General features: G+C 47.0%; 2 protein-coding genes across 2 annotated transcripts; one reads left to right on the forward strand and one right to left on the reverse strand.

Annotated features, from left to right (window-relative positions):
• The first annotated feature begins 574 nt into the window (after positions 1 to 574).
• On the forward strand, positions 575 to 15,227 carry DRC3 (dynein regulatory complex subunit 3). The gene is made up of 12 exons (XM_005523054.2): positions 575 to 731; positions 2,126 to 2,242; positions 3,553 to 3,719; positions 4,297 to 4,443; positions 5,630 to 5,749; positions 6,777 to 6,889; positions 8,180 to 8,354; positions 11,364 to 11,495; positions 12,751 to 12,821; positions 13,555 to 13,678; positions 14,821 to 14,952; positions 15,114 to 15,227. The coding sequence occupies exons 1-12, from the start codon at positions 575 to 577 to the stop codon at positions 15,225 to 15,227; spliced, it is 1,569 nt and encodes a 522-aa protein (XP_005523111.2).
• Positions 15,228 to 16,262: 1,035 nt separating this feature from the next.
• ATPAF2 (ATP synthase mitochondrial F1 complex assembly factor 2) lies at positions 16,263 to 22,090 on the reverse strand. Its single transcript, XM_005523055.3, has 8 exons — positions 21,879 to 22,090; positions 20,534 to 20,578; positions 20,054 to 20,199; positions 19,535 to 19,632; positions 18,572 to 18,652; positions 18,338 to 18,450; positions 17,451 to 17,566; positions 16,263 to 16,849 (listed from the first exon to the last, which is right to left on the reverse strand). Exons 1-8 carry the CDS (start codon positions 22,021 to 22,023, stop codon positions 16,712 to 16,714), a joined length of 882 nt encoding a protein of 293 aa, XP_005523112.3. The 5' UTR covers positions 22,024 to 22,090; the 3' UTR covers positions 16,263 to 16,711.
• Positions 22,091 to 22,137: the final 47 nt, after the last annotated feature.

Here is a 22,137-nt window from a genome sequence, read left to right on the forward strand (position 1 = left end):
TGTAAAAAGAGAGAGAGAGGAAGGTCAAGGATGGATAAATCCAGAGCCAGGTGCTCCTCGCTCTGTAGTGCACGCAGCCACAGAGAGGTTTGGTTTGTTAATGAGATGCCATAATGAGAACAGAACTCTCTAAACTCTGACATTTATCATTGCTGTCCAATGCAAAAATAAATCAGAACTTACTCTGTAATTACAAACATCTTACACAAGCAAAAGTTTGAAGATTCAAGTCCTTCACAGTGATTCACTAACTGCACAGTTCGGAAAAAGACAAATAGTCTCATTTGCCTCCAGGGCAACATTAGGGATATTTAAATTTCCATGAGAAATTTATTCACTGAAAGGGTTGTCAAGCATTGGAACAGGCTGACAAGAGAAGATGTTGATTCCCCATCCCTGGAAGTGTCCATTGCCAGGCTGGATGGGGCTTGGAGCAACCTGAGATAGTGGAAGGTGTCCCTGCTCATGGCAGAGGATGGAATGAGACGATCTTTAAGATCATCTGAAAAGAGTAGCTAGGCAGTGATTTCATTTATTTTTGTTTTCCGTCCTTTAAGGCTGATTCCATCTCACAATGAGTCAGTTTCTCAGTAATATTGAGCCAAACATTATTGATGATGAAATGGTTCAGAAAGCCATTGAAGAGAGGAGTCCAGATAACCTTGGAGAGCTTGCAAGAGAGGAGAGTGTTAAGCCTAAGGCTGTGACACAGCTACAACTTAGTTTTAAAAGTGAGTATCAGAAAATATACATATTTTGCCTCTTCTTTTGCTAGAAGGTAATAGAATAAGTGGGTAACTGGCAATTGAGCAATCATTATTAGCTTGGATTTATGATGTGAAAATTAATGTCTGGGCTTGGACTTTTGCTCATACTTGTACAAAGGAGCTTCATCAGAGGGACCTGGGTGCTTTTGCTGATGGGTAACTTCAAAACTGCTTCACTTCCCACTCATATTGTCACTGCTGTTCTCATTTAACATTTATATTGTGGTGACACCTACAGGCCACAGGCCTGTTGGGCCCCTCTATACATGGCCAAATCCAGCCCTGGGCAGGCTCTGCCATGGCTGGTGATTATGTGAGAGATGTTTGGGAGATTATGGTGATTACAGTCCAATCTGATGGCGTTCTCTAGTCATCCATAGCATTGCCATGGCTTGCCTCTTACTGTCAAACCTGTTGTAAACTTGCACTCAAAAAAATGAAAAAGAAGAACATTCGGCTTAATATTTGAGTATTTTGGGGGGGGGGGGGTAATTTCACAGGCAAAATCTGTTATTGATTATTCTTTGTGTGCTCCCATAAAATAATGTGTGTATGAGTTGATTTTCTTAGAAAATACTCCCTTGACCTGATCCTGCGTAGATTTGTTTACAAATACAAAATCCAGAACTGTGTGACTATTTTGTGTGTGCAATTCCTTGGTTTATGATACCCTCACTAAATAAGGATAGCAGCACAGCAGATGAAATCTTCTGGGAAGCCATTGCAGGGGAAAGAGAAATGGGAGTGAGAATGTTCTGTATTTCCTGTCACCTTGGTCCTGATACTTTGGTGTGATGACTAACAGCCTGCCCTTGTGATTCTGTTTTTGGAGGAAACTAAATGCAGGGATATCGATTAATTCTAAACTGCAGCCTTCACAGAAAGAGTAGACTCCAACTTCCTCTCCTGTGATGAGAATCCTGGGAGCAGAAGAGTCATTTACAAAAGCAGGAGCTGGGCACTGCTAGACTGCAAATGCAGAGAAAAGCAGAGTCTCATCCCAAACCTCCTGCTTGGAGCTGGAGAGGAAAATGAAGGTCAAGGCCTCTTAGTAGTGGATTCATAAAGCCACTGGAGTGCAGGGCCATAGTCGGCATCCCCTGCACGCCTCGTTGGCCTCGCTGATGAGCAGCGTGTGCTGGCACAGGACACTGAGGTTAAGTGGGCTGTTTCATTGAAATCTCATCCAGCCAGTGCACCTCTGAGCTCTCCAGGGCACTCATCACACGCTGAAAATCCTTTTGGAGGCAAGACTGGGCGTGTTTTCCTTGTGCAAGGCAGTGTGTCTGCTAAAACAAAGCTGTCTCACATGAAAAGCAATTTTCTTTCTTTTTTTGTTTTTTTTCCTGTGGCTTTAGGCATCCTGCAGATTGATAATCTGTGGCCATTAGAGAACCTGACTAAACTGCAGCTGGACAACAACATCATTGAGAAGATAGAAGGTCTGCAGAGTCTGGTTCACCTTGTATGGCTTGGTGAGACACAGGCAGAGGAGGGTGGATGCCTTCACAGTTGCAAAGCAATCTGTGATAAACCACGATGTCACCTTACTTCTCAAACACGACTGATAGGAGCTTACCCTGGGAAGGCTGTCAGCTGTCTGTGTGTCTCCTTATTTGACTGTCAAATGTCAAAATGCCTGAGTATCAGAGTTGCAAAACAATCCTTCAAATATTTAAAAACTGGGTTTAATACATTTGGTGTGGCAGGAACAGGAAGCTGAGGTTTCGAGATTGTTTTCAAGGTTTGTATTGTGTTTAGGGGTGACTTTCAGGAATATTTATGGGAACACCTCTGTGATAGAGAAGCCTGCATTGTGTTTTCAAAGCTGCTGCAGGTATTCCAGAGCCTACAACCCACCATCTTTATCCCTATATCCATAAGGGCTTGGTGTCATCCTTGTCCCAAGGAGTGCCCATCCTTGTAGCCTTCTGTAACTGCTTGCAGCTACACAGCTGCACAGCTTAGAGCATTCCCTGGAACTGCAGCCACGTTGCTGGCTGGAATTCTAAATATATCCTCAGCATGCAGGGCTTCAGCTTGTAAGCACATTGTGAAATGTCTAATGGGTTCCTCTGCCCAGTTGTCTGCAGTGTTCTGCTCCACAGATGACTGATGCACTTGTGAATCTGATCAGTGTAAGCAGAGTGTTTTGAAGCACACTCACATATTTTGTTTGCCCAAAGGCTGCAGTGGTTCAGCTGCTGCTACACAAGTGTCTCAGCTACCCAGGAGACCTCATAAACTGCTTTAGGACTCTTGGCTTGCCCTTAGTCATGGTGAGTATTGGTGTTAGGAGAGATGTTCTGGCAGGGGAAGAGGACATTTCAGTAAGTGAAACAGCTGAAGTGAGCCTTTGCATGACTCCACTGACATGGAATTGCCGTATCTTGGTCCTAGAGGAGTGAGCACAACTGTGCCATGGGTGTGGCAGGACAGAGTGCAAGAAACAAGACAGTGTCAGATTTATCACAGAAATTCGCCTCTAAGGGCATTTCCCCACCTCTTGTTTTGTGTTTCCCCATAAGGCAGAAGTCCCTTTCAGGCTGTGTATGTGGACTCTGCATGGACTAACTTCAGGTTTTCCTCTCATTCAGAAGTTTCACAGACAATTACAAGGAGGAGATGGAAATGAAGGATGATTTAATGCTGAGCCTTTCCTGTGGGATACAGACCACCCCTGAGAAAAATCTGTGCATAAACTCCTACATCCAGAGCTAAGGGGCGGAAATCAGGGTGTTCTGCAAGAAATAATTTAATGTTTGATTTCTAAATTCTTCCCCAGACCTGTCCTTCAACAATATTGAAGTAATTGAGGGTCTGGATACTCTTGTCAAGCTGCAGGACCTCAGTCTCTACAGTAACAGAATATCTAAAATTGAGCACATGGACACATTGCAAGAGCTGCAGATTTTCTCCATAGGGAAGAATAACCTGACCATTCTGGAAGATGTGAGTGTTCCGTGGCTTTGCAAATATTCCCTGTTGAAGGATCAGCTATTCTAAAACTGGCATTTGCCATCGTGTCCAAGCCCCTCCTTAGGTGATAAAATTCTCCTTAGGATTTCTAAGTAGTCTGAGCTATGGTTTTGGTCCTCTGGTGTTAAGTACTTACTGCAGTAATTTTTCTTTTAGGTTATTGAATCGTGGGGGCCCAGTTCTGTGACTGCTCTCAGCCATGGCAAAATTCCTATTGTCTCCCATGAAAGCTAGAAAAGGCATAAGTGGCTGCATATGAGAAAATTTATTTATTTTATAGGATTTATTTGGGGTTCTTTTGAGGGCATCTTACTAATTTAGGACATGTGATTTGTACACCCCATCTGCCTTCTCTCTCCACCCATTGTCTAGATATTCCTAACATGAATTTAAGTATTTCCTTTCCCCAAACCATTAAAAACTCATAATTGACTGTCGTGTGAATTTGGCAGAGGAGCAGAATACATACTCGACTGTAATAAAAGCAATAAATTCCAAGGCTGAGTTTCCCCAGCTCTGGGAAATACAGAGCTCTTTCCCTTTGGCACAGGTTGTCTATCTCAGGAGGTTTAAAAACTTACGGACACTGAACCTCAGTGGGAACCCTTTCTGCAGCCAGGAGCACTACACGCTGTTTGTTGTTGCTCATCTTCCAAGCCTGGTGTACTTGGACTTCAAGCTCGTGAGAGACTCCACGGTGAGATTTCTGCATTCCCTGCTTGGGAAATCAGGCAGCAGCATCTTACAGAGCCTTTGCTTTGTTGGTGTGCCAGCAATATTCCAGCACTGGGGGCAGGTTCCCTGCAGAAATCAGGCTCACAGAAACACACAGTGTTTATTCTGCTTCCACATAACAGCTGTGAACCTGTAGGCCAAATTCTGTCAAATCTGACAGAGAGGTAGAGGTGTCAGAGCATGATGTCTTCACAGATTTTGTGAAAATCAGCAGCTGTGTGTGGGAGAGGGGCCTGGTTCGTGTTGCCACAGAGAGGCTGCAGTGTGAGTGCAATTCTTCTTAGAGAATCTCAGAGGAAATCAGTCTTGAGACGTGGATCCAGGGGGAAGGAGCCTTGGTGGTCCTGCTGCTCACAGAGTGATTTGTTTCTGTAGTAAACTGACAAGCCAGGCAAGCAGGTGCCTGGATGCACTTCCCACTTTTGATTTCTGAGAACAAGACACTTCATCCTCACCAGTAACCTGTGGAACTGCTTTATCATCTCAGGGATCAAAGGAACAAAGATGGGGGGTTTTGTTCAGGGATTTTTTTATTTTTTTTAGTAACCAAAGAACATGATTAATTGTAAACTTGCTTGGCACAGAGCAGGAGCTGTATTTGGAATGTACATTGCTCATACCACAGGGCTGGAAGGGCTTTCCAGGTCATGGAATGCAGTCTCTGCTCATCAGGGACGTCAGAGAATTGCATACTTAAATTTGTCAAGCTTCAGTTTCAAGCTAATGAGGTTCTTGCCCCTGGTACTACCTTGCCATCCACTCCTCCAAAGAGCCTTCTCCACCCTAGAAAATGTATTAACCTCACTGACTGATCAATTTTGAGCTCAAATTCTAGAAGTCAAAAGAGAACTTACTGCTAAAAGAGGAAAAAAACCCAACAGCTCTAAAGATGAGAAAATGGAGAGAGAAAAGCTCCCTGGGACTGAATTATCTCAGATGCACTGAATGCAGAAACAGAGCAATATGCCAACAAAAAATGGGATGAGGATTAGATTAGAAACTTTATAAGTAGTTTAATAAAAAGCCCATGAGGAAATGGAGATGCAGATGCTGCTCTGGTGGCTGTTCTAGAAGATCAGTTGCTTATGTCCAGCCTCGTTGAGCAATGTTGGATAATCTAATACAGATATTTTATTTATATTTCTCAGAGAGAAACTGCAGCTTTAAAGTATCAAGATCTTACTAAGCCACTGGAACAAGAGGAGGCTCATGTCCTTGCTCTGCAGGAGGTAGAAGAGGCAAAGCAGAAAGAGCTGGAGTACCACCAGGTAAGTTTTTTTTGGCTGGTTGTGTATTGGCTCAGGACAAAGAAGCACAACACATATTGACTTGTCTTTTCCCTGCTTGAAGATCCCTCTGTGATCTCTGAATCTTATCTTTTGGATGGAAACAGGAACTGCTGTGGAATACACATGACGTGGGGGAACATAATTCTTTGGGCTGAACAATTAAACTACAGATAGAGACCCTGCAAAGCTAAATAGTAAATCATACCCAGGGAGCTTATCAGCCTGACGTAAGATTAAGAAAATTACAGGTCTGAGTGAACTGTTAACATTTTCATAGGTTTTTTTTTTCCCCCACACTAAGTTAAGCTTTTCATTAGTTTTATGGTTAAACTCTCCAGGACTTTCAGAGATCACTGTAGTCCTGTGACCAGACTGAAAGCAAGACCAGGTGGAATGCTTTCAGCTGTAGCCTGGCTCTGTATTCCAGACCTCTAGAAGGTCACAGTGGCTTAATTTTAGTGTTTAGTGCCAGGGAGGATGCCTGCAACTCTTCCTTTTGTCCCTCCCCAAGGTTCACCACCTCCATATCTGAAAGGCTAAATAGCTTTGCAATAAGTGTTTGCATGTGGTAATGTCTTACACTGGCAACTGGCACAGGTTGCCCAGAGAAGCTGTGGCTGCCCCATCCTGAAGTGTTCCAAGTCAGATTGGATGGGGTTTGGAGCAACCTGGGAGAGTGGAAGGCGTCTCTGCCCATGGCAGGGGGTGTGACTGCATGATCTTTAATGTCCCTTCCAACCCAAACCATTTTATGATTCTGTGTTCTGATAGGAGATAAAGCAGTGTTTTCTATCCTTAGGCTACAGGGTTGTAGCAGCAAAGCCCCTGGGATGGGTTTCACTCCAGTTGCAAGGTGCTCTCATGGCTTGGTTGGTGTTCCTGCTTTGTTCATGTTCTGCACCAATGTTCTGCTGCTGCTGAGGTGCTTATAGGAGAGACACATCCTGAGGACTGGCAGCAGGCTGGCATCTTTATTTTACTTATTTTGCTCTGTTTCTCTTCAAAGACAGCCTTTGTGGAGTACCTGAATGGATCACTCCTGTTTGACAGTCTGTATGCAGAGGACAGAGAAACTGCCAAACTGGCTTGCCTCCCTGGAGTGGAGGACCTGCTGCAGGCATATCCTTCCTGGGTTTGGAATACCTACAGCTAAAAGGTAGTGCCTTGAGTTAAGAAGGAAGTGCATCCACAGGGACTCTTCATCTGTTGCTTTTGTCCAGAGCTGAAAGCTACATTGATCTAAGATCTGAGACAGTCTGTGTTCAATTTTGGAATGGTACCAAAAATTACACTACAAGGCTGTGAGACCACTGACAGCTTTAAGGCTTGATATCTTGTGAAATATGAGGGCTCCAAACAAATGGTTTATATTACTGGCAAGCTGGCCAGCCCAGCTTGAAACATCCCATTTGTAAAACCACTCGTTTCTATCCCCAACAGGTCATGAAATCCCAGCGTTTTAAATTCTCACCGTTGTAATTACCATATTCCTTTTCCTTCCCTTGAATCAAACACAATTTCAGTAGCCTCCTTTTCTGACCCTTCAAGAATCAAGACTTTGTACTTTCTTCAAGTCTGGAATCCACTTAAAGTTTAAAATGAGCTGGAAGATAAATCTCTGTCAGTTAGATTGTAAGAGCACAGTCTCTAAAATCATGTTGAAATTGAAGTGGTAGGAGATAGGAACAGACTAATCAGAACGATACAAGTCGCATATCTCACAACCTGCCAGAACTGGCAATGTGAAGTTTCCAGGCCAGCACATTTTTCTGATCATTGCTCCTACACGGGAGAGCAGAAAGCAGACACTTTTTTTTCTTTTTTCTTTTCTCATTCAGATTAATAGAGTATTGTCAAGGCCAGTAACTTGACCTTCCTTAAAATTGCATTACGCTTTTGGGGAAAAATGCATCACAGCTTAACTACAATAGACTCCAGAAACAATTCCATTGCCAAGATAATAGCAGAAGAAAAATTGACATTATTTTTGTGATGCTACCAAGTCAGTAGTTTATCCTGTGCTCTGGCTGTGGGCTCCAAAGCTGTATTTATTAACTACACAGGCACTGTATTCACACTTGTGAAGACAGATAGGGTTGTAGGCTTCCTTCTGCTGCTGTGTCAGAAGAGTCAGACAAGTGAATGTATTTTCTCCTCTTGCTCAAGGCCTTTTTCCTCCCTCAAGTTGCCACAGTTTTCCCCATACCCTTAAGGCAGCAAAATCCTGTGCATAAAACGTGAATGGGTGACCCAGTCCTGCCCCAGACAGAATATTTGGCAGCTCCCAGCAAGAACCACAGAGTTTACATAAAAGTAGCTCGTAGGTCTTGTTGCTCAGATTTGCAGATGCAGAGGGAACATAACATGTTGCTCCTCTGAACAAGCAAAAAGCCTTGACTCTGCTGTCACATACAAGAAGGAGTTTGTCTTAGTTTCTGAGAACCTGTATAACTATGGACTGGAAGAGTATGAAAAACGAGAAGCTGCAGTCTCTAAGTTCTACAAAAGACTCCGTGAAATTCTGGCAGTCAACCAGCAAGAAAGCAAGAGAATAATCTCAGGCTTTGAGAGTCGGAACCAAAGGGTAATGCTATACTTTTGTTTGTTCAATACATGATTTCTCAGCTTTTAATTATGCTGAAAATAGGGATAACTCCATTTAAATTAGGAAAATTATTCTGGATTGACAATGTTATAATGGAAATCAATACTTAATAGCAGAATCACAGGGTGTTTGGGGGTGGAAGGGATCCCTGGAAGTCATCTGGTTCTGGTCAAGGAGGACCACCCACAGCAGGCTTCACAGGACTTTGAATATCTCCAAGGATGGAGTCTCCACAGCCTCTCTGGGAAACTTCTTCCAGTGCTCTGTCATGAATATTTTTTTTTTTAATTTATGCAAAGAAAATTGTTTAATTAACTAATATAATGCCATTGACATAATGTGAAAAGTTTTTTAATACTTTATGCTGGTAAAAAATAGGGATTGAAATTTCTACCCTTTGGGCAAACTACAACCAGCTAACACAGCCTTTATCTATACTGGAAATTCAGTGTAGAACAAAACTAATGTGTCATAATGTTATCTTCTATAAAGGTAAAAGTCCTTCAAGGGTTTACAGAAAAATGTGGATGAACAGGGTGGAGTTTTTTACTTATTTTTTTCCCATCCAGAAAAGTCACCAAAATTTAAGAAAATAGAAATGCTCAAACTTCCTTTTAGTTTAAACATTTTTTATAAGGTTGATTTTTAAGATAGATAGATAGATAGATAGATAGATAGATAGATAGATAGATAGATAGATGTTTACTGCTACTCCCCTTCTTTTTGAAGCCTCCAATAGCTCTTCCTTCATTGAAAAACCAGGAAGAAAAGGAAAGAAATTGCAGGATATTCAGTTTATTTTCAAGTAATTTTCTGCTTCAGTTCATTTTCTCAACAACACCTCAAAGAACTATAACCAAAAAATTAGAGAAAGTCATTTTAGTGTATTTCTAGTCCTTTAAAGCAGAAACTCCCTCTTTTCATTCTGCTCAACTACAGCCACCCATTGTGGCTGCTCAGGGCGTAGCTTCTAGCTGGATCCCTTTCTAACCATGTATAATAGATGGATCATGATTTTGTTTCCACAGGAGAAAAAAAAAATAAAAAAATAAGGGAGGGGTAAAGCGTGGTAACACTGTCAGCTGAGAGAGCAAGTCCCTGACAAGTGACACCAGCAGAGTCACGAGCGCTGGCTCCTGCTGGAAACCAGGTCACTTTTATTTCAGTGCCTGTCACAGGCTGATGGCTGCTGAGTCAGTCTGCTCCCAGGGCCTTGAACCTTGCTGACTCATGCTGGAAATCTGCATCCAACAGCTCTAGGAGCTGGCAGCACTGCCAGAGTCACCGAAGAGCAGAATGGTTTGGGTTGGAAAGGACCTTAAAGATCATCTTGTTCCAACCAGAAGTCTGATATCAATATTCAGTTAGCTTGAGCTTGCATTCTCTCTATATCTTCCATAAAAAAACCCTAAACCAGCAAAACAAACCCTGCAAAACTTACAAAAACAAGGAAACAACAACAAAACCCAAAGAAACACAGCTGAGTCCAGATTTTATCCCTTCACCTCTGTCTGACCTACAGGCTCAGCTATGGATTGGGCTGCAAGGGGTGACAAGGGGGAAGGGCCTTAAGCTGAAGGAGAGGAGGCTTAGATGGGATATTAGGAAGAACTTAGATTAAATATTAGGAACAAATCCTTCCCTGTGAGGATGGGGAGGCCCTGGCACAGATTCCCACAGAAGCTGTGGCTGTCCATCCCTAGAAGTGTCCAAGGCCAGGTTGGACAGGGCTTGGAGCCACCTGGGATAGTGGAAGGTGTCCTTGCCCGTGGCAGGGGATGTGACAGGATGATCTTTAAGGTCTTTCTCAACCCAAACCGTTCTGGGATTCTGTGGTTCTCTATAAACAGGACACGGGGATTAGCATGCCAGTTTTCATATAAATGTTAGAGGAGTTGGAATCAAAACCAAACACAGTGTTTTAACATCATTTCCCCATCATTTAAAACTGTTGGAGGAGTTCAAAAGGCACAGAGGTCCCAGCAGACTGCAGTCTGTGAGCTGTTCTTAGGGCTGTTTGTCTGTCTGTAATCCTTTCATGTAAACTTGGGTAACCTGTGAAATCACTGCGCTCTCTGAAGTTGGTTACGGAGGATTAAAGGCCTTGAACTTTGAAGTTATTGCTCCCAGAGGTGCAGCTTGAGTGGCTCTGGAGCCTTTTGAGCCTCCTAACTTGTTTACATTAGAGAAGAAGACACCTTGCTCTCCCCTTCCCCCTTTTAACACTGCAAAGTTTGGGTAATCCACCCCATTTCCAGACACAAGCCTTAACAGGGGTTTTTAACAGAATCCTTTATATTTCACCCCATTCCATTCCCTCTCAGGAGAAGTGGATTAGACATAATCAAACATATATATTTTTCCTCCTTTTTTAAACAGTTGATTGTTAACTGATTTTAAACAGACTTGAAAATAATACATTCAACACAAGAGGTTTTTCTTTTTTTTTTTTGATCCAAGAAAACATAAATCTTGCCTGATACAAAAGTGACGTCAATACATAATTCTGAAGGGCAATAAATCCTTGCTGTAAGAGGAAGCAGGCAATGATAGGTATTCCATATTCAGAATACTAAATCCTGACCCTACTGGAAGTCAGTCAAGATTCTCCTTGGCAGGAAGTGGATCAAAATTTAGACCCGTTTCTTTCTCTGAAGCAACTATTAATTTCTTCTTCACAGCAATGTCAAGAATTAAATGTTGTTCTTTTTTTGCTTGAAATGAAGGGGAACCAAAACTGGAAGCACAGAAGGAGCAAAGTCTTCTGATGAGTGGAGGATGAGGAAAGAGTTTTCCCAGTCCCCATGCAGTAGCAAACCTCAACACTGTTGAGTACCTAGTATGTAAATCTGGAGCTTTCCCTGAATCATCACATTTCATTCCAGCTAATCAGCAGCAGGAACTTTTCTCACACATGTAACAAGTTAATTAAATTGCGATGGAGTGCTGAACACAAACTATAAGTAATTCATGCATCTCTGTGTTTAGAGGCTGGATGAGCTTTATCAGGCTGGGAGTGGTGATATTGCTGAGTCTAAACGAGCCCAGGGCAAGGAGGACATCCATCAGCTGTGGGATGCACTCATGACCCTGGAAGCGCTGGTGTCCAACGACCTGGAGGTGAGATCCAAGCTCCCACATGGGAGACCTCACAGCCAGAATATTGGGGAGTCACTTTTCTGTCACTGCAGCCCCATGCAACAGCTTGCTCACAAAGAGGGGAGCACAGGACTTGACTCAGGGAAATGTTCTGTCCCTGTTTTATTCTTTCTCCGCTCCAAGTTGATGAGGGTGAGATCAGGCCCTGGTTGTGGATACCTTACAGCAGATTTCTGTTTCTCAGAGCAGAACACAGTATGTCCATCACATCTATCCAAGCTGGTTTCCCACACTTTAGAGATAGGGAGGTTGTGCAATCACTTTATAGGTCTGCACAAGTTGCTGCATAGCATTGGGTATGCATTTGGAATTCTAGAGGTGTCATTCTTTGAAGCTGATCTTTGCTATAAGATTACACACATTCCTGCTTGGCTTGCTGCATTTGCTTGCATAATAGCTGCCTTTTCCTCCCCAGACTTTTCCTCAAAAACTAGGGCAGGGCTGCTGATGTGCATCTTCATCGAAGGAAAAAACCCAAAGTAATCTGTTTAAAAATGAGCAGGCAGGAGCTGTGGCCTGTGTGCAGCAGTTTACTTTTGTGAGCATGGATGGCAGAAAGCAGCAGCTCAAAATGGATCCCCACTGCATCAGCATTGAGCCTTTTTAGTGTTTTCTGAGCTGGCTCTCACCTATCTGCAGTCACTGATGGGATGAGCATAAACATTTCTCCCTGTGTGCCCTGCTGGATTTGCAGGATTCAGGTACCAAGACATTTTAGTGCAACACTTCCCAGGTTCTCCATCAGCCATTTCTGAGAGAGGGAACAGGCAGCAGCAATTTTAATTTCTGAGGACTAAAGCAAAAGCTGCAGTAAAGCCCAGGCAGGGGTTGTGCTTCTGACAAGAGGCTCTCCATACAGACAAGGACAAGGAGGCTGCAGCAGGGCAGGGGAGGGAATACAGCCCTCTCCAGGCATTGCATAGGAGAGGGTAACAAAGGATGCCCTGGCTTACTCCACACACTGGGTAAAAGTAGTGTTCAGTCAGCTTCCCTCCAATAAACTGGTTCTGATTTTCTGTCCCTGAAGAAAGGAAGAAAATGTTGCAGCACTTTGAAAACACTTTAAATGCTCAAGGGAGTTCAGTTTCTGACTGTGCTAGTAACAGCAGTGAGCCCAAATTACAATAAATTGTAGATTTCTCCTAGACTCCCTGACTCCATGCTATGTTTATGCAAGTTTTCATTGTGATATTTCCTCTTTTTCCCCTCTGTTAAGGAACTGCTACAGGATTTTAAAAGAAGCATTGATGTCATAGCATCAACATTCACTGAAAATATTCAAGGGATATATCCTTTTTCACAGTATGGTAATCTGGACCTCCCAGTCATGTGCCTACAGCTCATCTCTAAGTCCAAAACTGAGCTACCAGTATAAAAACTTTATTTTTTTTATTTTAATCAACAGAAAATATCTTTTCCCAGCTTTGAGGAACTGTCATTTAAGGTGCTCAGCTTCTTTATGTGAAGACTTTGGAGAGCACAGAAAGATCAAAATTCTCTGTGCTGAAAGTCTGTAGGATTTAGGCAGCTTTCACCCTGTTGGGAATCTTCCTTCTCCATGCAGAGAAGACAAAACACAGGAAAGATCTGGTTAGACTGTTTCCTAGGCACATTCCTGCCATTGCAGTCAATGGCTTATCTCCAATTCTGTTGAATATTCTCTAAATGGTGTTCATTTTTGTATTTTTGATGAGTACTGAAAAAAAGGTACATGAGAGTACTGAAGTACTTGAGTGTCAGGTCATGCTCCTTTAAATCTAGGAATCTGATGGCCTGGTGCAAATAATTGCACTGCATTCAGAGCTTGGCTTTTACCTGCAGGCCTCTTCCAATTTCCCTGGTAAACCTAGGTCCCCTCTCAATCCTCTGTCATATTTGGCAGTAAGGATGAGACTCAGTGTGCAATTAAGAATTGAAAGTGTGTATCCTGATATCCTGACACCACAGCAACTTCTGGCAGGTCATTTAATCTCCACAGATGAGTGGTGTGGTCAGTTTTTTCCTTAACCGTGTTCTCTACGTTTAGCCGGTGCCGGGACCTGGAAAATGAACACCATGAAAAGCTGGTGGAGCTTATCATCACCACCAAGGAGAAATTGGACATGGATGAGCTTGAAGAGGATTTTCCAGATGATGCTCGAATGGTGAGGGCACCAAAACAATTCATCTCTGTGAGGGAGTAGGCACGAAAACCTGGTGGCAGCAGCCCAGGAGAGGTGCTGAGGAAATCTCTCTCCTGCCTCCAGCACAACTCACTGCTCTGGCTGATTTCCAGGCACTCAGGCAGCATCTTTGCTCCACTCCCTCATAGCTGGTTTTGTTCAGACTCTCCCTGCTCCCTCAGCAGAATCTCAGCACTGCTCTGAATTTCTTGCACCGGGGCTCTGTTTGCCTCAGTGATTTCAAAATCCCTTCCTGGAGCTCCTGAGCCCATGAGCTGATCTGGATATGACACTAAATAGAGCCTTCCACTGAGCCCTCAGTCTTGCTGTGCAAACAAAGATCCCAGGAGCCTTTCCAAAAGCACAAACATCTTTGCAGTGCTCCACTCAGCAACGCTGCTGCCCTTTTTGCCTCCATTATTCCTTCGTTTAGTGGCTAAATTACTTGAATTTGCATTAGCTGTGGTTTTGCTCTGTCCAGATTATCCCAGCCCCCTGTCACTCCAGGTAATCAAGAGCTGACAGACACAAACCAGACCCCTGAGCCCCCGGGGGAGCTGCTGCTTTATGGCCTGTGCAGATGGTGGCGGTTCTGCACCGCTGCCACGCACCCATTTTGCTTCACTGACATCCATTCCCACAGAGAAGGGAATTCATTTGCCCAACAGCTGCACTTGGCTCCAGGAGAAGACTCATTATGGGTTAGCAAAGCCACCCTCTATTTAGAGCCATGAGGGAAGTCACTGCTTCCATTAGAGGCTGGGACTCTCCAAAAATGAAGATTTACAGCCAGCATCAGCAGTGCAGGAATCCCTTCCAAGTGTGATTTTCCATTTCCAGGCATGCTGGAGCACATACAGCCTTTCTTCAACACCAGCTGCACAGCAGCCCTGCTTGCACTGAACTCCCCGTTCCAGCACGTGGGGCCAAGGCTGCTGCCTCTAGCTCTCCACCTGTACTAGGGATAATGCCCCATTACACCGTAGCAAAGCCAAGGGTAAAGCCTTGGATTCATCCTGATGAGCAGGGATTTGCCAGAGAGTGTTTCTCCCTCTGGGCACTGCTGTGCTGCTCGTTCATTGTGTGCTCACCCCCTCCTCTCATCCGATCACGTTACTTCCCAGCTCCTCGTGGATGAAAACACCATTGTCAACGCCATGAACGTGTCCCACAGCATCCGCCTGCGGAAGATTGATAAGAGAGAGAGCGACATGCTCTGCAACATCTACCAGTGGCAGATCTCAGTGACAGAGAAGGTAAGAGACCCTCACACTCAGGGGGATGGGGCACAGGCAGGTCTGGCCCTAGTGGCAGGGACACTGTGAGGAGAGACACTCCTGGACCTTTGTTGGAGCCCTCTGTGCTCCAGGGACCTTGACACGCCTGCAGATTCACGGCTTGGTTTCCATCTGTCCAGGCTTTCCAAACAGAGAACGACAGAAACCGTTCCTGTATCCAAAAAATCATTTGCTTCATCAACTCTCTGCAGAAGGAGCTGGATAACACAGGGATCCTGAAGCCTGCAGAATAGGGCTGGGCAGCTGCCTCAGCTGGGGCACACAGGACAGCCCCCAGCAGGAACAGCTGTGCCCAAGCTGCCTGGGACATTTCAGACCCAATGCATATTTCTTCCATCCTACCATAAACTGCAAATGAAAGCTACTTCTTGACTCTGGAAAAGCATCCAAAGCCCTGTCTCTTCCATCACATTGGCACAAAGCCCGTGCAGACAACTCAGACCTGGTCACAAGGGGTTATGGATCAGCTCTGAGCTGATTGAACCAAATCATCGCAGCATATCATGCCTGAAAGCTTCGGTACCTGTGAGCTCAGTGGCAGGAACCCGTGAGCCGCTGGCACGAGGCAGCAGCTCGGGAGAGGAGCGCTCTCCATCAAACCACCCCCGAGATAACAGCAGGTTTCCAGCTCAGCAAGCACAAGGCTGGCGGGGGCTCCGTATGCCTGGGAGCCTCATCTTCTCACCCCTTCTCGCAATCAGCTTTCTGCAGCGTGAGCAGAGCAGCCCCCAGCCAGCAGGAAGGGAAATCAATGGTTCCACGGGAGCTCACGCGCTGCCGCTCGCAACAGCCAAGCGAGGAGTCATTAATTCCCCTCCTTGCTCGGTGACAGCCGCTGCCACCTCGCTTGTGGGCAGCTTCTGAGGAATGGCGCTGGCCGGGCCGGCGCTGCTCCAGGCAGGCAGCAAGGAGAAGGTGGGAAGGTTAAACGAGAGCGTGGCTGTGCGTGCACACCAGGGACACAGCAGGTCTCAGAAAACCCCGTGGCTGGTGCTGCCTGTCAAACACAGATTCAGCTCATCATGCTCTGTGCTTCTAAAGATGGCTGGAGCCCACGTTTTACCTTTCTTGCTCCAGGACTACACAGTCGTCTCCTTGCTACCTCCTCAGCTGCATGGAGTGGTTCACACTGTAGTTCTCTGTAGTGCTCTGGTCTGATTTTTAATACCTGGAGCCATCCCAGCACCTGCCCACAACCTGGCAGCTCAGGACCCACCCCACAGTTTGGTGACTAAAACAAAGACACGCAGCTTTTGGTACCTCACAGGGGCGAGTCTTTAATGGAACACAGAGACCCTGGTGTTACAGACAGGCACGCCGAGGGATGAACAACAGATGCAGTAGAGTCTGTTTTCAGATTTCCATAACAAGTGTGTGTCAGGAGCTGGCAGCTATGAAGACATGTGGCATATGCTGGGTATGTCTGTGCCGTGCCCTGCCCAGGAAGCTGTTTCTTCTGTGGGAGCTCCTCTGATGAGTTACAGACACCAGGAAAGGACGGAGCTGCTGGCTTGGGGATTCAGAGGAAACTCACCTTGACCTTTCCTCCTGGTGTGCTGCACTGCAGCAGGCAATAAAGTGAAGAGTTGCCCACAAAACCACAGCACATGAAGCTGATCCCAGGAAAAGTGGAATGGCAGGAAGGTGGCTACCATCCACTGCGTCAGGCCAGCAATTCCCAGCTGGACATTTTCTTTCTGTGCCCTGCCCAGCTGCCTCAGTCCTGCAACAGCTTGTGTTTTATAGTTGAGCTCTCTGAGCAGAGGTGAACAAAGAGAGTCCCAGCTGCTGTGCGAGCACGCAGCTCACACAGGTCGTAGTCGTGGGCCCACTCCACATTGCCCCAGCGCCGAATCTGAAGGAGAGGAGAAACATGGATTATACTCAAAGCACCTCAGCAACTCTCAGCTTCCCTTCTCATGTTTGTGAAGCATAGGTAACCCCCCTCAGAAGCTGAGATGATCCTCGACTGCTGAGACAGGGATATCTTGAGATGAGGATGTGATTCATCTGTACTGGGGTCTGAGGTAAAGCCTCTTCATGGGAGGATGAAAAGATTCCCAACTTCAGCCACTTTTGGGACACGAGGAGCTTCACACCAGGCTAATTTCCAGCAAGCTTGATATCTTGGTGTCTACCAAAGCCTCCAGGCTGGATAACCCTCAGCAAGAGAAGCCAGCCACAACTTTGCACTTCAGATTAGAGAGGGAGAAAAGCAGCCATCTGGGCTCTGTGAAAAGCAACTGGCAGCCCTGGGAGCACTCTGGGCTGGTGTGCCTGTGGTGTTGCTCTGCAGCAGCACGCTCTGAACGCTCTCAGACAGGGAGACTGGTGGAGTGGAACGTCTCCTGCTATAGCAGGCACTTCCCCTGCCAGTTATTTGTGGTGGGGGATGCATTTGTCATGCTGAGATTATTGCTATTTGAATTATAGGGCTGTTTTGTAACATAATTTACCTGGTATTCTTCCTCCAGGCGAGACAGAAGCACAGCTTTCTCTACTGTAATGTGCCTGTCAATCAGGCTCATGGACAGAATCAGCGATTTCAGCTGGGTGATTACAAATTCTATACCTGAAAGGGAATAACCCAAACCAAACAAGATTCATGGCTGTTTTCTGCAGCATTACAGCAGCATCTTCACATGCTCTGAAGAGACAGACAGGCTGTGGTACCCCCTCGGGGAGGGCCCACCTGCACCTGGACACTCAGATCCGTGGTTAACAGCAGGCACAGAGCACTGTGCTGGCCCTGCCACTGCAGTGACAAAGGCCATGCCCTGCACACCACCTCCTTTTATTCTGCCATAACCCTTCCCTGTGCAAAGGGAAGAGGTATCTATCCAGGCTCGAGCATTCTGTGTCTTTTGTGGGTTTCAGTGCCTGCTGCTCATTTAGATCTGCAGCAAAGCAAACCTCCCTTCATTTCTTTATCTTTCAGTGTCATTCAGATGATTCAGGCAAGATTAAGTGGGATATAAGGATGAAAAAGTGAGCACAGTGCACAGTGTGGGCACTTTGGAATACTAAGCCTGATTTCTTTTCCTGGTAACAACAAAGCTAGGGATTAAATCATTAGAAGGTTTGGCATTAAAGAAGTTATTTGTGCTAAGGTGGAGCAAGCAGCTCATGGGACAGCACAGTCAGATCCTGAACACCACTGGCACTGAAGAGAACCCCTGCCTGTGACAAAAGCAGGTCAGGGCTTGGCCTGCAGATTTAAAACACAAACCTCCACACTTGGAGCAGAAGAAAAACATTACAGTCACTCTCCTGCCCTGTGGAGAGGAATCACCTCCTCGCTGGCCCAGCCTGAGCGCAGAGCTCCCAGCCCAGCCCCGCTCACCTTGCAGGGCCCACATGTTGTAGGATGCCAGATGGCTGACAAAGGTTTCCTTGGTGCTGGCTGGAATGTTTGGCCCCAGGATGCTGGTCGAGGAGCCAATTGTCACGTTGTACCTGGAATGATCACCCAAACCCTTAGCAAAGCCATGGGGAAAGGCTCAGGGAGCTTGTGGCCAGAGCTCCTGGGCTCAGCAGGGCAGGGCTTAAAGCAGCCAGGAACCCTTTGAGCTCTCACCTTTTCTCAGCCCAGGTGACCACGGGATCCCATTCATTCTTCTGTAGTTCTGCCAAGGCTGGAGGCTCCTCCACACGATAGCTGGGACATTATGGAACAAAACCATGCTGGATGGTCACTCCCAGGCTGGGACACACCTCTGGGAAGGACACTGATCCCACCAGACCCACAGCAAGTGGAACAGGGACCTGCTGTCCACCCAGGCAGCAGTGACAGTGAACAATCCCCCAGCTCCTCCCCAAATTCAGTGGTTTTTTTTGTTATTCCAGGGAGGACAATTCTGTCTTACTACAAACCACAGCAGTGAACCAGCCAACTGAAAACTGCAGGAAGCCCCAGGCTGAAGTGAGGTTTAGCAGTTAGGTGAGGGTACAAACCCCACTGCAGCTCTCTGTGGGATCACTCCTGTTTCTCCTTGCCCAGTGGCTCAGCTCAGCATTCCCTGACCCCTAGACTGACCAAAGCCACACGGGCAGAGGGGAGAATTCTGTTCCTCTCTCTCAGCACATAGGAACTGTGCAGCTGCCAGTGGAGGCTGGGACAGGAGCCTGGGCATGAACAGGCTTGATCCTACAACTCATGGGAACTTTAAGGAATGAAGGGTATTTTGGGACTGGTACAAGTAGTCTGAGCTATCTGTAGTGGCACAGCAATACCAGAGATTGACTGACAGATTCCCACAGGCCATTCAAAGATGTTTTCTTTTCTTCAAGATGCTCATTTCCTGCTGCTCTCACCCCTGCCCAGCATGGAGGTGCCCAAAACAGAGTTCACCAAATCCAATGCTCCCTCTTTGGGTGCACACACTCCAACCAGGTTTGTACGTGCAGCACTGATCTAAATTAATTCAACAGGCAAAAACCAACACAGATCAGAGCCATGCCATGACTGGGTGAGAGCAGATGTCATCCCTCACTTTACCCAACCCTCTTTCCAAAATCCAGCTGGGCCCCCATCTCATACCAGACTGTGTCTGTCTCCAGGAACTTCACAGCTGCTCGGATCAGCTGTGATTTGTTTCTCTGCGTGGGATTGTCCAGCGCCGTGTTGCACAGAGTGGTCTGGGGATAAAGGCAGTTGAAACTGCTGTTATTCTAGGCTTGAAAAAGCAGCAGCTTCCATGGTACAATACCAAAAAGAAGCAGAGGGATTTGTGGCAGATGAACTGCTGCAGGAGATCAGGGCCACAAAATGGCTCATGTAATAGGTATCTTCTGAAACCTTTCAGAATCCCTGGGAACAGCCCATTCAGCAGCAGGGAAGAAGGGCCATGGACTGCTCCAGAGCTCACTGTTTCCTCCTGCCCATCACTATTCCTAATAACACTGTCCAGCCCCTTCTCAAGTTCCCCCAGTGACACTGATTCCCTCTAGACAGGCCAGCCCAAGAAAACCCTAACTTTCTGCACATTAGAAGCAGGACAACTTGCTGCCTCCTCATTCTGCATTTGGAGGTCTCAGCATTGCACCCTGCTGTGCTCACCAGGTGCATCGTGTAGAATTTGATGGTGTCTTTCTGGGAATCCCACTCTGTTGCCACTGCAATGGCCAAAGCCTCGCTGGGGACAGTGAAGAGCTTGGCCTGGGGCGTTTTCAGCTTTCGGTGGTCCAGGTTTATTTCAAAGCCTCCTGGGGAATCAGAGTAGAAATCCTGGGGAATCAAAGAGGAGCAGGCACTAAGGAACAACAGACAACCCCACAGAGGGAGCACATTCAGAGCTGGAGCTGACAGGAGCAAGGGACCAGAAATACTCAGGTTTCCCACCATCACTTGGATACACTTGGTCTTGGAAGCTGCTTTCCACCATGCAGCTTTGCTGTAGATGAGACGGAAGCACAGCAGCTGGTGGCAGACATGCCATTGACACAGCCTGGGCTGCAGGTGCCACGCTGATGTGGTGTGGGGTGATGACACCTCTCCCAGGGATCAGCCCCTCCATCCCATCCTGGCAGCCGTACTCACCTTCCCCCTGTGAGATGCTCACGTTCTGGTAGAACCTCTTCCTCTCTGGGGACAAAAAGAGAGGGCAAAGAGAACATTCAGAGAGCAAACAGAGAGTGTACAGCTCCTTCCCCTGCTCCCCATCACAGCTCAGGACAGATCTTAGATGCTGTCGAGGTGAGCTGGCCACAAAACTCCAGCCCTTCATCCACAGTTTCCAAGCTGTGAGCTCCAGTCAGCTCCACTCAGCAGGGAAGCACCAGGAAAGTGGTGACAACCAGAATGCTGCTGTGCACAGCCAGGGAGCAAACAGAACCACCTCCAGCCCTGCCAGGCTGGGGGGCTCAGCTGCTTCAGAGTGTGGCAGGGCTGGTTTCCCAGGCACCACCACTCCTCAGGAGTTTTGTTTCAGGGTCAACCTTTCCAGATTCTACAACTACAGTCACACCGGACAAATTTATCCCTGAAAGACATTCCTCCCTGCAGCCCAAACATTCCAGTCCAGCTCAGAAATATACCTGCCCCACCAACAAGGTGAGCCTGAGGAAATGTCAGGTCTCATTTTAAGAGCAGCATCCTTTGCTACCAGCACTCCTACATGCACTCCTTACACGTGAGAGCAGGATTACACACGTTCCAAAGGCTCACATCCCTCCCACAAGGCAGGCAGAACCCACGAGCCATTCCCTTGACAACAGCAACCAGGTTGTAAATCCCAAACCCATAAATCTGTCTCGTGAAGGGCACAGCAAGCAGGTCAGGCTGCAGGTCTGCTATTCCAGGCTATAAAAAGCACATTCCCGCTGGGGAAATGGAAGGATTTGCTCAGGCTCGGAGATCTGTGAGTTTCGGGGCCTCAGAAAGTGCTTCAGGCACAGTTCTAAAAACGGATTAAAGTGTGTGTACCCCAGAGGAGCCCCGAGGCTCATCAGTGGCTCCCAAAACCTTGCCGTGAGTCACCACGACTCTGCAGCCTCACCTCTGACAAAATGAGATTAATTTTACTGTTCTCAAAACCACATAATTCCAGCAAAGTCTTCGGGCGGGATGGGTGGACCAGAACACACCTGAACCCCCCCACCCCCATCCGAGTCCCATTCCCTCAAAGTCCCTAAAACACAACAAAACACAGAAAACGAGCGTAACAAAGTGGTTCAGTGAGGGCTCGGCCGTGCTGCCAGTGAACCCTGCCCGCTCCAAACACACATTAATGTCGGGGAAAGGGCGCTCAGCGGCCGTGGCGAGCGCAGTCCCCGCGAGGCCGTGCCGACCCCAGCCCTGCCCTGCGTGGCCCCGGGGTGAGGGTCCCCAGGGCAGGACCCCCCCCCCCCCAAACGGGGCTGGAGCCTCTCGAGTGCTCCCTCACCTGCCGGCGGGGCATAGGCCCGAGGCCCGCATGGCCCCACCGGGCCGCTCCCAGCAGCTGCAGGAGGCGGTCGGGGAAGCCGAGCGGGCGCAGAGTGGGCCCACCACAGCCGGCGACAGCCGCGCCACATCGCGCCAGACGACATAGCAACCTCGCCCCGACCGCGTTCAGCGCCGCTGGCTGGGCGCCGCCATCTTGCCGCCGGCCGCAACCAATCCGCGCCGCCTGCATAAAAAAACCTACATTTCCCAGCAGCACC

The sequence above is a fragment of the Pseudopodoces humilis genome, chromosome 18 (genome assembly GCF_049639895.1).
Source record: "Pseudopodoces humilis isolate 2021_Gansu_Grassland_sample_001 chromosome 18, ASM4963989v1, whole genome shotgun sequence".
In the NCBI taxonomy this organism is placed as follows: domain Eukaryota; kingdom Metazoa; phylum Chordata; class Aves; order Passeriformes; family Paridae; genus Pseudopodoces; species Pseudopodoces humilis.

Excerpts from the sequence above, each read along its gene's own strand:
- DRC3 (XM_005523054.2), top strand. The coding sequence starts at position 575 with ATGAGTCAGTTTCTCAGTAATATTGAGCCAAACATTATTGATGATGAA. Across the intron at positions 11,496-12,750 it reads TGGTGTCCAACGACCTGGAG|GAACTGCTACAGGATTTTAA; the intron begins GTGAGATCCAAG and ends CCCTCTGTTAAG. Across the intron at positions 14,953-15,113 it reads AGATCTCAGTGACAGAGAAG|GCTTTCCAAACAGAGAACGA; the intron begins GTAAGAGACCCT and ends CCATCTGTCCAG.
- ATPAF2 (XM_005523055.3), bottom strand. The coding sequence starts at position 22,023 with ATGTCGTCTGGCGCGATGTGGCGCGGCTGTCGCCGGCTGTGGTGGGCC. Across the intron at positions 20,579-21,878 it reads GGCCTATGCCCCGCCGGCAG|AGAGGAAGAGGTTCTACCAG; the intron begins GTGAGGGAGCAC and ends TTTTGTCCCCAG. Across the intron at positions 19,633-20,053 it reads AATTCTACACGATGCACCTG|ACCACTCTGTGCAACACGGC; the intron begins GTGAGCACAGCA and ends CTTTATCCCCAG.